Below are 16,724 nucleotides of genomic sequence, written 5' to 3' on the forward strand. Positions count from 1 at the left end.
GACAAAACAGAGACAGTCAGACAGACAAATAGATAAATAAGATGACCAGGATCTACAAAACCAGAACCAGTTACAGGCTTTGTATCTAGAAACAGCAGAAATGGATATCTCCCCCAGAATCTAAGAGCAGAAGAAAACCCAGAATGTGGACCTTAAGAAATAACAGAATAGAACTTGATCAGTACAGGCACATTTGTGTTCAGATGTGAATACCCCAGAGCTCCAAAGCCCCCAACTCTGTCCCGAGACAACACAGAGGACCCTGAAGATCCACAGCTTTTAACCTCAAAGATTCAAGGGCAATTGAGAGATCAATTGAAGGGCAGGGATTAACTCCAAAAGATAGTGGTCACAGGAACTCAAGCGACCTTGGTTGGGATCAAACAGTGACAACTATCACAGATGCAACAAAAGGCTGCTCCCAGGCATGTTACGAAGCCAATAGTTCAGGAAATAAGAATGAAGAGAAAAGTAACGAAAGTAAACACTCAACAACTATAAAAAATTGTTACATTAAAAGAAGCCAACATTCAAATTATGAGGAAAAAATGCCATAACAATTCAAGAGAGTCAAAAGAGAAAATTCATTATTATTATTCTGTAAGGAATGACCAGCAGGATGAATACAGAGAGGACTGGCGAGACTTACATGAACTGATGCTAAGTGAAATGAGCAGAACCAGGAGATCATTATATACCTCAACAATGATACTGTTTGAGGATGTATTCTGATGGAAATGGAGCTCTTTCAGTTTCAATTGATCAAAAATGGACAGAAGCCCCCAAAGAAAGAGAACACTGGGAAATGAATATAAACTGCTTGCATTTTTGTTTTTCTTCCTGGGTTATTTATACCTTCTAAATTCAATTCTCCCTGTGCAACAAGAAAACTGTTCGGTTCTTTTTTTTTTTTTTTTTTTTTAATAACTTTTTATTGATAGAACTCATGCCAGGGTAATTTTTTACAGCATTATCCCTTGCATTCACTTCTGTTCCGATTTTTCCCCTCCCTCCTTTCATCCCCTCCCCCCCAGATGGCAAGCAATCCTTTACATGTTGAATAGGTTACAGTATATCCTGGATACAATATACGTGTGCAGAACCGAACAGTTTTCTTGTTGCACAGGGAGACTTGAATTCAGAAGGTATAAATAGTCCGGGAAGAAAAACAAAAATGCAAGCAGTTTATATTCATTTCCCAGTGTTCTTTCTTTGGGTGTAGCTGCTTCTGCCCATCTTTGATCAATTGAAACTGCATTAGCTCTCTTTATCGAAGAGATCCACTTCCATCAGAATACATCCTCAAACAGTATCATTGTTGAGGTATATAATGATCTCCTGGTTCTGCTCATTTCACTTAGCATCAAAAACTGTTCGGTTCTGCACACGTATATTGTATCCAGGATATATTGTAACCTATTCAACATGTAAAGGATTGCTTGCCATCTGGAGGAGGGGGTGGAGGGAGGGAAGGGAAAAATCGGAACAGAAGTGAATGCAAGGGATAATGCTGTAAAAAATTACCCTGGCATGGGTTCTATCAATAAAAAGTTATTAAAAAAAAAAAAAAAGGAAAAATTCATGTAGTCACAAAACTATATGAATCCCTAGAAGAAATAAAGCAAAAGACTTTTTAAAAAAAAAGTAAAAGTCCTAAAAGATTGAAAGAATGATTTACATGAAAAAGTGTTAAATGTATCCAAATACAGATTCCCTAAAAATTAGACTAAACCAAATTGAAATAAATTATCCCATAAATCAAAAGATTAAGAGAAAAGAATAAAATTTGCTCTAGGAGGAGAAATAATTTTATGAATAATCATACTTAGACACTATTAGAACTATTTATTAAAACGAAAAGACAAAGAAAGAATCCACTGATCATCTGAAAGAAACACCAAAAGGTAATTCCATAATTACCATTGTTAAATTTCAGGGCTTCAAAGTGGATTATGGACATATAAACATACTTTGCAAGTCAAATCAAATCAACAAGCAGTTGTATTATGTATATTATGTATAAAGGAGTTCAGGTACTAAGGCATCAAAGTAAGGATCACACAAGACCTCCTGCTTCTGTTATAAATGAAATGAAATTTTAAAATACAAAGATCAGTGTCAGTTAATACAGTTGGCTTTTTGTCTTAAAAAAAAAAATACAAAGAGCAAAGGTACAAGCTTGCAATTGAAAATAAGTTACTCTGCAAAAGTTGAGAATAAATCTATGGGGGGAAAAAACAGACATTTAGTGAAACAGAGGATGTCCAAGCATTACTGATGAAAAGAACAGAAAGGAACAAGAACTTTAAAATATAAGCAAAAAGAATCAAGAGTAACTGAGAGTGCTAACACTCTAATGGGGGATAAGGAAGAAGTGTCCCTTTCAAACCTGAATGTTTTCAAAATAGTATTGAGAAAGTCATATAAGGAAAATATAGGACTTGGGGATGGATCACTTTTTTTTGGAGGATTTAAAAAGGAGAAAGAGAAAGGAGGATAAAAGATTTCTTATAACTGGAGTATATGGAAAATTATAGAGCAAAGGAGAGGGGAATAATTATCAAATAATTCTCACTCTTATTTAAATAAAACAAAGAAAGGTAGAACACATATACACAGAGTTTGGTATAGAAATATATCAAACACAACAAAGAAACAAGCAGTACAGAGTAAGAGAAGGTATATGAGGAAGTTAATTCCAGAGAGGAAACAGTCACTCCTTGATAATAAAGAGGAAGAGTAAAAGAAAAAGAACAAGTAAGGAATGACTAATGTGGTAAGCCAATTAATGGAATATTATTGTGCTGTAAAAAAATGACAAAAAGAAATGACATGGGAATTATGGAAAACATTGATTGATGCAAAGTAAAGTGAGCAGAACCAGGATGACAATTTATATACAAAGACAACATTGTTATGGAGGAAAAAACACAACTTGGAAAGTTTTAAGGACTCTGATCAAAGAAATGAAACGCTTTGTCATCAAAATAATGACTGATACAGATAGAGTCAAGGTGCAAGAAACAAATACACATTATTGGATGTGGCAACTATGTAGAACCATCTTGTTGGAGTGTTTGTTTATGGAAGAAATTTCTTTTTTCCCCTCTCTTAGAAGTGAGAGATCTGTAATACTATCACCATAAAAAGGAAAGAGGACCATTGAAACATTTTTTTTAAATGCCACAAGTAGAACAGAACCAACTTCTAAAGAAAGCACAGCCAAGTAGAATAGTTTTGAAAGTGTGTAAGGTAATAAATTTATGTGTGTACATCTATGCATGTATATGAATGAATATGTGTGTGTGTAAATATATATATATATATATATATATATATATATATATTTCTAAAAGCAAACAGTATGAAATTAGATTCATGATTTCATATGCAATGTTTCTGTTTTGTAGAATTTGTGGAAATGGCTTGTTTCACGTATTTAAGTTTAGAAGGAAAAAACTATATAATTTTCACTTAATGAAAACCAAGATTTTTACCTTCAACCTATAAATGGTAGGATTTCCAGGGAAAAGCTTAGAAGCTCTTTCAACCCAGTATTTTGCCCTTCCATCAGTAGCATCATTTTCACACAACAATTCTGCAATCTTGAGCACAAGATCTTTTTGCGTTGGGTTCAATTCTACTGAACGCTGGTAATTTGAAAGAAAAAAAAGGAACATTAACTAGTAAATAATGCTAAAATACATGCATAAGGTGACAAATTATGAATTTATTGAATCATAGATAAATAACTGTATTTTGATAATTCTAGGAAAATGGCACTTCAAAATTAATGAAATCAGTTAAGTTTGAACTGCAAATAATACAAGTACCTTTAAAAAGCAGTATTTTGCTCTTTTGTTTAATGTTTAAAATGACCATCTTTATCCACACAAAAGGAATAAAATTTATAAACATCACAAAAATATATGTCTAGATGAGCTGTTTGGAAATCTTAAAAAGATTCTAAAACACCAAAGAAATGAGTTAAAACCAAAGAATGTAGTTAAAATAACTTGCTGTCATATCAACTAAACTATAACATATACATATTTTAAAATATTTTCATTTATTCAAAGTTTTTAGAAATATCTTTTTTTTTTTAATTTTAATCAATTTTTTTTTTTTTTTAAGTGGATGGTTTTATTGCCGACATGTAAGTTCAACAATTTGGAAAATTTTCATTTTTAGAGAATTTCCTGGAATATTAAGAGATTAAATGATTTGCAACATAGCTCCTTCCTGACTCCAAGGTTCTATGTATTAGATCATGAAGCCTCAAATAAATACAGCTACACCCAGAGGATGATGGAATCCACATTCTAATCACACTCATTACCTACCTTGTAACATCCAACAGCTTTGTCAATATTTCCCTCAGCTTCATAGAGAAGACCCAGGAACTTGTGTGCTTTGGGATCCCTCTCTTGTACATTAAGGTAAGTAGATATATATCTATGAAATAATTAAAATGTTCAATTTAAAGAGGTTTCTAAAACATGTAAATTTAATGCAGCTTTAAACTCTACAACTTGACAGAAATTTCTAACTTGGAACAACAACAAAAATTACTACTGACCTAATACATTTCAAAATTAACAGAGCAACGGACATCTCTAATTCTAATGAGGATAATATAAAATCAAACCCCCCAAAGATCAAACTCATCTATCAAATGTTTTACCCACTGCTGAAAACAACAAACAGAAAAGTTCAACCTTTTATATTTTCCCCCATTCTATTAACCATAGTCTAAATTCTAAAATTAATCACAATCCTTGAAATATTACTTTCTTTCATGAATTTATGTATTATTTTAAAAATTATAAAGTACTGTAATGTATATTACTATAATCTCTTGTAATATCCTTAAAATAATGGATCTATTGCTCTAAGGGGGGAAAAAACCTACGTAGTAAAAACAGAGCAGAATCAGAAAAGCAACTGTATATATCTTCATACAAAAAGCTCTCAATCACAGGGTATTAAGTCATCATTCCTTAATTTGCATGAAAACATAAAATTTACATATAAAAGATTTAGACTCAGTAATTTCAGACAATGATTACACCCAAAGACCAAGATTCTGATTGATCCTAGAATCAGAATGAAAGAAGTTTCAATGAGTAAAAATAACTCAAAACATTATAAGTTTAAACTAAAGAGATTTAACTATCTTAATCAGAATTGGAGGTTTGAAACCAAGGACGTTTTCTACATAATTGAAAGTTATGGCTCATACAAAATATGGCAATTATGCCTATATAAGTGCATATAAAAGAGCAGCAGATAGAAAAATAAAACACTAGGGTGCTAGTCTTCTGGTTCTGCTAACATAATCTTGGAAAAGTCACTTTACATTTCCTTGCCTCAATTCTCTCATCCTTAAAATCTAAGATTATCATCTAGAAGAGTAAGGTCCTGGTTGGGGTTGGCAGAAAAAGCCTTAAGTACTGATAAGATTATTCCCTGAACTAAGCAGGGAAAGGTATTGATGGAGATCATCAGCTCAAACCCGGTGAAGATCTTGAGTAACTCCATCTTAACTTGGCTTTCCCCTCATAAATGCTGAATTCCTTTTGAGTTAGGCCACTATGGCTTTCTGCCTCACAGTGTCTTTATTCTCATCCCTCCCCAATGCCTCAAAGTCTCTTTCTCATTATAGTTAACACTTTTAGTTGCTCTTTTAGAATTTAGCTTATCAATCAGTGCATACTTCTACTTCATGGAATATTCCCTTGTGAGTTCACTGGAAAACTTGTTTTTTCTACTTTAATTGCTAAAAATCTCTTTCCTTGTTAACTATATGCTCTCTCAAACCTAGTTCATATATGCCATTCCTGATATCTATTTTATCTCTTCATTTTGTCTGTAACCTCTTAAAAAGCAAAAAGAAAGTCATTGTGAACCCAGTCATTTGATGCCAATTTTTCTCCTAAATCTCAACAATTCCAATCTGAGTGTTTTCTAGCCCACTCCTTGTGTATTTTTCAAATCTGGTCAATGAATTGGTTGCTGAATTTCCTTTTTTATACTTTATTACAAGAAATACAAAGGGAATCACGGGAGGGACATATATCTTCATGACAAGCATTGCCTTGAAGATAATTTCTTTTAGGCTTAGGAATTTTATAGTTTTGAAGAATTGGTGAATCACGAGATCTTAGAAATGGAAGGGATCTTAAGAGACCATCCAAGTCCATCTCATTCATTTCAATCACAGACACTAAATGATTTGTCAACAAGATCAAAAAATTACATAGTTGCAGAGAATGTACTATAGAAACAAAGTCTCTGATTTCTAATCTGGTGCTATTGCTAATAAAATGGCAAGCAACAATGACAAAGGGATACAATCTCCAGAGATTACTCACTGAGTAAATCAGTATCTGTGATAAGTTTTGTTTCTTACCTCCCTTAACAAACTCTAAAACAAGGGGCAACACTTAACAGTTCCTCCATCTTGGAACTGTCTTGCTCCCACCCTAGTTTTTGCTTCCCACTCTTAAATGTAGGCTTTCAGTCTTCCCTTTGGCAATCTCAACATTCCCTATCTCTCTTGTTCCAAGTTCTGTTTTTGTCTTGGGTTTACAAGCTAGATTTCTTAAGGAATAAGGAACTTACATGAATTGATACTAAGTAAAATGAGCAGAACTAGAAAATTATTATATAGGGCAACAACAAAATTATCCAATGATCAACTCTGATGCATGTGGCTCTCTTCAACAATAAAATTATTCAAACTAGTTCTAATTGTTTAATAATGAAGAGAGTCAGATATACGCAGAGAAGAGAACTTTGGACCACAACATAGCATTTCCACCCTGTTATGGTTTGCTTGGATTTTTGTTTTCCTTCTCGGGTTTTTTTTCTTTCTAGATCCGATTTTTTTTGTGCAGCAAGATAACTGTATAAATATTTGGACTTAACATATACTTTAATATATTTAACATATATTGGATTACCTGTCATCTAGGGCAGGGAGTAAGGGGAAGGAGGGGAAAAGTTGGAACAGAAGGTTTTACAAGAATCAATGTTGAAAAATTACCCCTGCATATGTTTCGTAAATAAAAAGCTATTCAGTGTTACTACTGGGCTTATATCTCAAAAGAGATCTTAAAGAAGGGAAAGGAACCTATATGTGCAAAAATGTTTGTGGCCGCCCTTTTTGTAGTGGCTAGAAACTGGAAATTAAAAGGATGCTCATCAATTGGAGGTCTGGAGAGACTTACATGAACTGATGCTGAGTGAAATGAGTAGGACCAGGAGATCATTATATACTTCAACAACAATACTATATGATGATCAATTCTGATGGACCTGGCCATCTTCAGCAATGAGATGAACCAAATTAGTTCCATTTGTTTAATAATGAAGAGAACCAACTACACCCAGAGCAAGAGAACTCTGGGAGATGAGTGTGAACCACAACATAGCATTTCTACTCCCTCTGTTTTTGTCTGCTTGCATTTTTGATTTCCTTCTCAGATTAATTTTACTTTATTTCTAAGTCTGATTTTTCTTGTGCAGCAAAATAACTATATGGATATGATATATATTGTATGTAACGTACTTTAACATATTTAACATATATTGGTCTATTTGCCATCTAGGGGAAGGGAAGGGGGCAAGGAGGGGAAAAGTTGGAACAGAAGGTTCTGCGAGGGTCAATGCTGAAAAATTACCCATGCATATATCTTGTAAGTAAAAAGCTATAATTAAAAAAAGAAAGAAAGAAGTCTTAAACCCAAATTATTCAGGCATTCATTGATTGACATACAACAGGTCCCAAACCAAACCCTATTTGGTCATAATTTTGGGCCCAAATTGGTTCAGAGTAAATGTAAATAGCTATAGTTTTTGTTTGGGCCAGAGGAACCCTGAGAACTGTTTAAAGACCTTAGGTGAAAAAGGCCAAGATCTCTACTACATTCAGAGCCATCTCTAGTCATCCTGATTTATATCTGGTCACAGGATCCAGATAGTTCCAGAGGAAAAAGTGAGACTGGTAACTTTGCACAGCCCTCTCTCACTTAACTCTAATTCAGTTAAAAATCATGGCATCACATCCTTAATGTCAAGATCCTCTTCAAGAACAAAAGACAAACAACCTATATGACAGTGCTGAAATTTCAAATGCTTATTAGACATTAAAACCTGGTTGACCTACTGGAGCACATCATTAAACAAGTCCAAAACCAAATTCAGCTTCACCTGAAAAAGAGTTCCTCCTTCCTTATTTCTCCATTTCTGTTAAAGTAAACCACCACTCAGGATAAAAAAGGTTTCCCTCCCCCTGGTTATCTGTGTCCATCAGTTCTAATATTTACCCATTTTACTTCCAAGATTTTCCCTTTGAATTCTGAGGGTTTAGACTCTCATACTAATGAATAGAGAATGTGAGAACATCCCAGTTATACAGAAGAAACAAATGATAGACATACAACCAGGAAAGGCTGAAGTCAGAACTTGAAGTCAAGTCTTTTGTGACAAAATGCACTGTTTGTTACCCACTGTACCTCCTTCTAGGAAACCAAACATTTGAATTAACAGATATCATTAAACTGGCTAAACAATATAAATGGTACATAACTGTACTTGAATAATACTACCAGCTAAAAAATTATTGATGTGAAGAATTCAGACAAACACATTAAGATTTATATGAACTAATACAAAGAGAAGAAGAGAAATCAGGAAAAACATACATAATAAAAATGCAAAAGGAAAGAACAAAAACATTTAGGTGAAGGCAGTGTGATTATAAGGACCAAATTGAGCCTCAAAATAGAGATCATAAAATGCACTTCTCTCTCCTTTCTCGGAGAGATTTTTTTTTAAATAACTTTTTATTGACAGAACCCATGCCAGGGTAATTTTTTACATTATCCCTTGCATTCACTTCTGTTCCGATTTTTTCCCTCCCTTCCTTCACCCCCTCCCCCAGATGGCAAACAGTCCTTTATATGTTAAATAAGTTACAGTATATCCTAGATACAATATATGTGTACAGAACCGAACAGTTCTCTTCTTGCACAGGGAGAGTTGGATTCAGAAGGTATAAATAACCCAGGAAGAAAAACAAAAATGCAAGCAGTTTACATTCATTTCCCAGTGTTCTTTCTTTGGGTGTAGCTGCTTCTGTCCATCCTTGATCGACTGAAACTGAGTTAGATCTCTTTGTCGAAGATATCCACTTGGAGAGATATTTTAAGATTAAACTGAAAATTGATTTAATATTTTGACACATATGAACATGCTGTCAGAATCCATTAAAGAGTTGGCTCATTTTGCTGAAAATATTTCTCTTTCCTTCTTTGTAATTGTTATGAGTGGTTCACTGGAAAAGGGGGAAGACTAGTTTCACAAAGAGATATCTTAAAAACTTACAAAAGAAATGTTTAATGAGATAGAGAGCATTTATAGTGCAGAGGCTCTACCAGTTAAATAATTGGAGAATGACTGGGTAAATTGTGGTATATGAATGTTATGGAATATTATTGTTCTGTAAGAAATGACCAGCAGGATGAATACAGAGAGGCTTGGAGAGACTTACATGAACTGTTGCTAAGTGAAATGAGCAGAACCAGGAGATCATTATACACTTCAACAACGATACTATATGAGAATGTGTTCTGATGGAAGTGGATTTCTTTGACAAAGAGACCTAACTCAGTTTCAATTGATAAATGATGGACAGAAGCAGCTACACCCAAAGAAAGAACACTGGGAAACAAATGTGAACTGCTTGCATTTCTGTTTTTCTTCCCGGGTTATTTTTACCTTCTGAACCCAATTCTCCTTGTGCAACAAGAGAACTGTTCGGTTCTGCACACATATATTGTATCTAAGATATACTGCAACATATCTAACATATATAGGACTTCTTGCCATCTAGGGGAGGGGATGGAGGGAGAGAGGGGAAAAAATCGGAAAAGAAACGAATGCAAGGGATAATGTTGTAAAAAAAATTACCCTGGCATGGATTCTGTCAATATAAAGTTATTATTAAATAAAATAAAATAAAATATTAAAAAATAAAATAAAATCTCAAATCTACTCAAAAAAAAAAGGAAAGAAAGAAATACATGATTTTCATTGGATAGAGCACCAGCCCTGAAGTCAGGAGGACCTGAGTTCAAATCTGTTCTCAGACACTTAACATTTCCTAGCTCTGTGACCCTGGGCAAGTCACTTAACTCTAACTGCCTCAGCAAAAAAAAAAAAAAAAAAAAAAAGACTTTATTTTACACTACTCCAAAATAAATTGAAAGAGGTTATTTAAACCAAAACCATGACCAGATGTGAGCCAGAAAAGTATGTAGAAATTGTACTTCAATAAATCTTAACAGTAGTAACTCTATTTTAATCTGACCTTTTAACATCAGTATGAGAAGTGACAAAGTCACTAGCTATAATAATACGAACAACCAAAAAGGTGAACCAGGAGCAAGATGACAAGTCTGAAGAATTACAAAGTGGTTTCTTTAGGTAAATTCCTAAATTTAGGTGTCCATTCCAATTACGGTAATCTATTATTTGCTATTAACTACATTTACACCTGCAGTACAGCACAAATAATTGAAATTACCTCTAGAAAAGAATTTTTGAAGACTACAACTAAATAATAAATATGTAAAATATAGTTTTTATCCAGAATAGCTGTTGCAATAGTCAATTTTAAGTCATGTCACCACTAATTCTTGTTTCTGACTATAAATCCACTAAATTTAGATACAACAGAATACTTAAATCATTACACTTGAGTAAATCAGTCAATAATAAAATATAATCTACACAGAAAAGTTAAGGAATAATGCTTCAGCTAATAACTTTGATTAAAAATTTATCATATATACCTATTTTCAAAGTTAGAATATATAATAATTGTTAATGATTTGGAAGCTCTTGGGGAACATTAATGCCTCCTAATTAATGGAGATGGATTTTTGTTAAAATCATACTGAATCTTTAACATTTGACAAAGTTACACTACTGTGTTAGAGTCACGTTAGCATTCAATTGTGACTGATCAGAACAATACAAGATCGGAATGTTCTATCACAACTTAGATACTAATGGTCCCTATAAACATTTGGGGTAGATTCTCCAACTTTGCCTTTCTTCTAAACTAATTCAATTTTGCTCTGCTTGTAAATCACAGCACCTTCTCTGATGAAGGCTCACTGTGCTGAGCAGGCCTATAAGATGTCATGCAATCAGTTCTTAAGAGAGACCTTGAGAATATCTTTGTAACAATTTTTCTGATTACCAATTGAGCGCTTGTCTTGTGTGAATTCTTCATACACCATCTTTTTGGCAAGTGTACATTTGGCATTCAAAAATTGTGATATGGCCAACCCATATTAGTCATACTTTAATGTAGTAGATATAGTAAAGCAATTAAAATATTAGGTTATCTTTTTTCTAAAAACTTAAAATGTTATATCTTATAAAAATATTACTTTACCTTTTAGCAAGATCATATTCTTTAGCTTCATAGTATAACTTAGCAAAAAGGAATCCTTTCATTGATTTCTAAAAAGGAAAAAAAAACATTGAAAACATTACTGTCTACATATTGTAATCTTTTTATTTTCTCTCTCAAAAAGGGACTATCTTCCCCAGAAAAATTTTAGTAAAATAATTTTTACTTCATGTGATAATTGATATAAGTATGCCATTTTGTAATAGCACATACTTGCAGATATTACACAACATGAATCACATACAGCAGTTTTCAAATTCCAGCTACTTGACCATACTGATTTTTTACAAAGTAGGAAACACATCTTTATGAAAAATAATATTGGTAGAAAAAAGAAGAGATTTAGCTATTCAACTTAAACTTTTATGCAAGGCAAATGATAAGTTTTTCTAACCTAATAACTGGATTGAAAAAATAGACACAGGGAACATCTAGTCAGGGAATCCTTTTTTCCTGACAGAAGTTCTTACTGGGGTTCTATGATCTTTTGTTTTGATATATCTGTTTTGATACCTTTGTTTTAATATATTTAAACATAATTAATTCCCTTAAAAAGGTTAAGAACTTCTAATATAAAAGCAAAAGTGAAAAAGCAACATATTTATTTGGTGATATCCTAGATGGGCACATATATTGCCAGCTCTTATCATAAACAAAGATCAACTTATTAAGTGATCAAGTATAAATAAGAAGAGAGTAACGACATCCCCAACACTTGGCCATAGTTGGTTCTACTTCCCTATTTTCCTATGAATCCTGCTGTATCTCCTCTTAGCTACAAAAGACAGGCCAAAGGTTTTTTTGTATATCAGTGTATCCTCCAGGTAAAGTCACATAATTAGAGATTTTTTAGAGTAAGAGAATTCTAGGGCTATCTAGTCAAACCCAAATACAAAGGAATCCATACACTAAAACATACAAATTGGTCATCCAGACTCTACATAAAGACAAACCAAGAAAAACCATGACTTTCTCATCACAACTGATTCTACTTTCGGCTACAATTGAATTACAGCAAAGTTCTTCCTGAAATGAGGGTGATTTGTCTCAAACTCACCCACTGTTCCTGGCACTTCTCTCACTGTCTTCCCACTCCCACCAAGAAACAGAGAAATCTGATCCTCTTCAGACTTTTTTTTTAAGCTGAACATCTTCAATTCCTCTTCCAATATATACTCAAATGGCAGATTCAAGGTATTCTGGTTATCCACCTTAAGATCAACAGACTGATATCTTTTGTAAAAATATGCCCAGAACTTAGTATGCTGATCCAAGCCTTTAGAGCAAGAACTACCATATGATAAAAACAGCTGGTAAAACCAGAAAGCAGTTTGGCAGAAACTAAACATAGACCAATTATCTGAAACCATATACCAAGATAAAGTCAAAATGGGTATATGATTTAGATTTAAAATATACTATCTTAAGTAAATCAGGGGAGCATAAAAAAATCTGAGTCACATCTATGGATAATGGGAGAGTTTCTGACCAAACATGACAGAGGGGATCATGAGAAATAAAAGATAATCTTGAAAACATGAAATTAAAAAGAGGTTTCAGAAACAAAAATAATGCAGCCAAAATTAGAAGGAAAACAAGAACTGGGAGAAAATTTTATATAGCAAATTATTCTGATATAGGTCTTCCCAAGGAGTAAGGGAGGCAAGGGAAAGAATAAAAAAGAAAATATGAAACCCAAATTTAAAAAAATATATGTGAATGTTTAAAATAAAGTGTAATTGAGTAACATTTAAGAAAATAAAAAGGTTTTTAAAAAATACCAATTAGGCTATTATTAAGGGACAGATCAATTCTCCGAGAGCCTCCACAGCTGTGGATCATAACATCTGAAAGAGTTGCAAGGCAGCCTTTGCTGACACAGATGTTGCAGACTGGGAATGAGATAAACTGGAGGGAGAGGGAAGAAGAAAGAGGTCAGACAACACCCAATGGCCTCTCAATCAGAGAGGTCAGAGAACAGCAACTGCCTCTTAGTCTCCTTTTATCATCCTCTCACAAGAGGAGATGCATTTTGGATTGGATCTCCAGCAGCCACTGTCAGGTGGCTCCCGTGTATTCCAACAGGTCATAGCATAAATACTATTATTAATAATGTTCCATAGGTACTGGGATTAAATTCTGTAGCAAACAAAATGATGCTACTTTTCTCAGCATAATGTTCTTATTAATACAAAGTACCTCTACCCTTTACAATATTCTTTACTTCCATAAAATGAACATTATTTTTAAACCTACCAGCTATGAAAGTTCATGACAAATTTCATGTAGTACAATATAAGATTTTTTAAAATCAGTCCCATTCAAAGTGATACATTCAGGGACTACTCCCCAAAACACAATATTACTATTATTAAGGGAAATGATATAATGTATGGGGGTTTTAGTTGTACTCCAAAACAGATGTGCTGCTCTCTCATGCTTTCTGCCCCTACTTTTCTTAGTACACAGAAAATGTGATCAGTCCTTGATATGATTAAGGACAGATCTAAAACTAGAAGGCCATTTTAACCCAATTATCTCATTTTATAAATGAAGAGCAAACAGGGTCCAGGGGAAAAATGTACTTTGCCATATCTCAAAAAAAATTTTTTTTTGCAACTTTCAAACTTAATATTTTATTCCCCCAACTAAACCATTTTTAACACTCATTTAAAATTTTTTCTTCAGTTCCAAATTCTTTCCTCTCCCTTTTTACTGAGAAGAAAAGCAACTGATAAGTTATACATGTGCAGTCAGGTAAAACATACTAGCCATATCTGTGTTAACGTACAGACCAAAAAAAAAATTTAAAAGTATTAAATCTGAATTCAAACTCTACCAGATATTTCTCTAGAGATGGATAGCATTTTTCATCTTAAGTCCTTCAAAACTGTCTTAAATCATTGCATTGCTGAGAATAGCTAAGTCATTCACAGCTGATCATCAAATAATATTGTTATTGCTGTACACAGCATTAATATCTTAGCTCTGCTCACTTCACTTTAAATCCGTTCATGTGAAGTCAGTTTTTCTGAAAGCACCTAAAAATCCAAGTTCAGCTTGGGATGATAACTATTTGAACTCAAGAGTTCTCAATATAAAATCTTACTATTTCTGTGTAAGATGTTTTTCTGGTTCTGTTTATTTCACTCAGTATCAGTTAGCGTAAATCTTTCCAAACCTTTCTAAAATCAGCTTGTTTGTTTTTATAGAAAAATAATATTTGATTCCTTTCTTATACAATAATTTATTTAGCCATTTCCTAATCGATAGGCATCTGCACATTTTCCTTCTTTGCCACAACAAAAAAAGCTGCTACATTCATATTTGCACATGTGAGTCCTTTTCCCTCTCTTATAATTTCTTTGGCATACAGATTTAGTAGAGACACTGCTGCTGAATCAAAGGTATGCAGTTTCTTTGCTCTTTAAAATGATTGGATCACTTCACAACTCCACCAACAATGTATTAGTATCTTATTTTCCCCACTTCTCCTTTAACACTTATCATTATCTGTTCCTGTCATTTTAGCTAACCTGATAGGTGTGAGTTGGTACCTCAAAAAAATTTTAATTTATATTTTAATAATTATTTGGAGCATTTTTTTATATGGCTATAGATGGCTTTAATTTCTTCATCTGAAAATTGTCCATTTGTATCTTTTGATCATTTATAAACTGGGAAATGACTTGTGTTTTTATAAATTTGATACAATTATTTTTATGTTTTAGAAATGAGGCCTTTGTCAGAAACACTGGCTACAAAAATTTCCCCCAATTTTCTGCTTCCCTTCTAATCTTGGCTACATTGGTTTTGGTTGTACAGAAACTTTTAAATTTAATATAATTCAAAGTTATCCATTTTGCATTTCTTAACATTCCCTACTTCTTTGGCCATAAATTCCTCTCTTCTCCAAAGATTTAATAGATAAACTCTCTCATCTAATTTGTTTATATTGTCACCCTTTATACCTAAATCATGTGCCCATTTTGACCTGTTTTTGGTATATGTTAGATGTGGATCTATGCTAAGTTTCTGACATATTTTTCCAGTCTTTCCCAATAATTTTCAAACAGTGAATTTTTATCCCAAAGCTGGAATCTTTGGGTTTAGCAAACTGTAGATTTACAATAGTCTTTGATAATTGTGCTATGTGTACCTACCTATACACTAATTCACTACTCTACACTCTATTTCTTAACCAGTACTAGACGGTTTTGATGACTGCTACTTTACAGTACTTTTAGGCCTGCTAACTTCTAGGCCACCATTCTTTCTATTTTATTTCCCATTAATTCCCTTGATATTCTTGACCTTTTCTTTTTTCAGATGAATTTTTTTTATTTTTTCAACTCTACAAAATAATTTTTTGGCAGTTTGATCAATATGGCACTGAATAAGTAGACTAATTTAGGTAGTATTGTTGTCAGGGAGGAAAATTTAGAACACAAGGTTTTACAGGATTGTAAATGTTGAGGGCTATCTTTGTATGTATTTGGAAAAATAAAGTCATTATTAAATAAAACAAAATATAATTTTTATATCAATAATCACTAGGAAGATTGGCCTATAGTTTTCATTCTCTGTTTTGGTTCTTCCAGGTTTAGGTATTAGCACTATATTTGGGTCCTAGAAGTAATTTGGCAGGACAAGAGATCTAGAATCTTAAGGAAAGAAACAATTTTAAAAGTAGAATTGGGCAACAGGAAGAGAATGACATTATAAGAGATTAAGAAAGATAATGCTGAATGTGGAAGGGATGTGGGAAAACAGGGACACTGATGCATTGTTGGTGGAATTGTGAATGAATCCAACCATTCTGGATGCCCGCTGAATAAGTTATGCTATATGAATACTATGGAATATCATTGTTCTGTAAGAAATGGCCAGCAGGCTGATTTCAGAAAGGCCTGGAGAGACTTACATGAACTGATGCTGGGTGAAATGAGCAGGACCAGGAGATCATTATATACTTCAACAACAATACAATATGATGATCAATTCTGATGGTAAACCAATCAGTTCCATTTGTTCAATAATGAAGAGAACCAACTACCCCCAACAAGAGAACCCTAGGAGATGAGTGTGAACCACAACATAGCATTTCTACTCCCTCTGTTTTCTGTCTGCTTGCATTTTTGATTTCCTTCTCAGGTTATTTTTACCTTATTTCTAAGTCTGATTTTTCTTGTGCCGCAAAATAACTGTATGGATGATAAATATATATTGTATTTAA

At 33.2% G+C, this 16,724-nt stretch overlaps 1 protein-coding gene across 2 annotated transcripts in view; it reads right to left on the reverse strand.

Annotated features, from left to right (window-relative positions):
* The window catches only part of LOC127553514 (E3 SUMO-protein ligase RanBP2-like), a 75,896-nt gene that overhangs the window by 35,553 nt on the left and 23,619 nt on the right, over positions 1 to 16,724 (reverse strand). For both annotated transcript variants that reach the window (XM_051984276.1, XM_051984277.1), the window contains exons 2-4: positions 11,471 to 11,538; positions 4,344 to 4,455; positions 3,498 to 3,650 (exon numbers count right to left, since the gene is read on the reverse strand). In XM_051984276.1, coding sequence (XP_051840236.1) covers positions 3,498 to 3,650; positions 4,344 to 4,455; positions 11,471 to 11,538 — 333 coding nt within the window. The remainder of the gene's footprint in view (positions 1 to 3,497; positions 3,651 to 4,343; positions 4,456 to 11,470; positions 11,539 to 16,724) is intronic.

Source organism: Antechinus flavipes, chromosome 3, assembly GCF_016432865.1.
Source record: "Antechinus flavipes isolate AdamAnt ecotype Samford, QLD, Australia chromosome 3, AdamAnt_v2, whole genome shotgun sequence".
Taxonomy (NCBI): domain Eukaryota; kingdom Metazoa; phylum Chordata; class Mammalia; order Dasyuromorphia; family Dasyuridae; genus Antechinus; species Antechinus flavipes.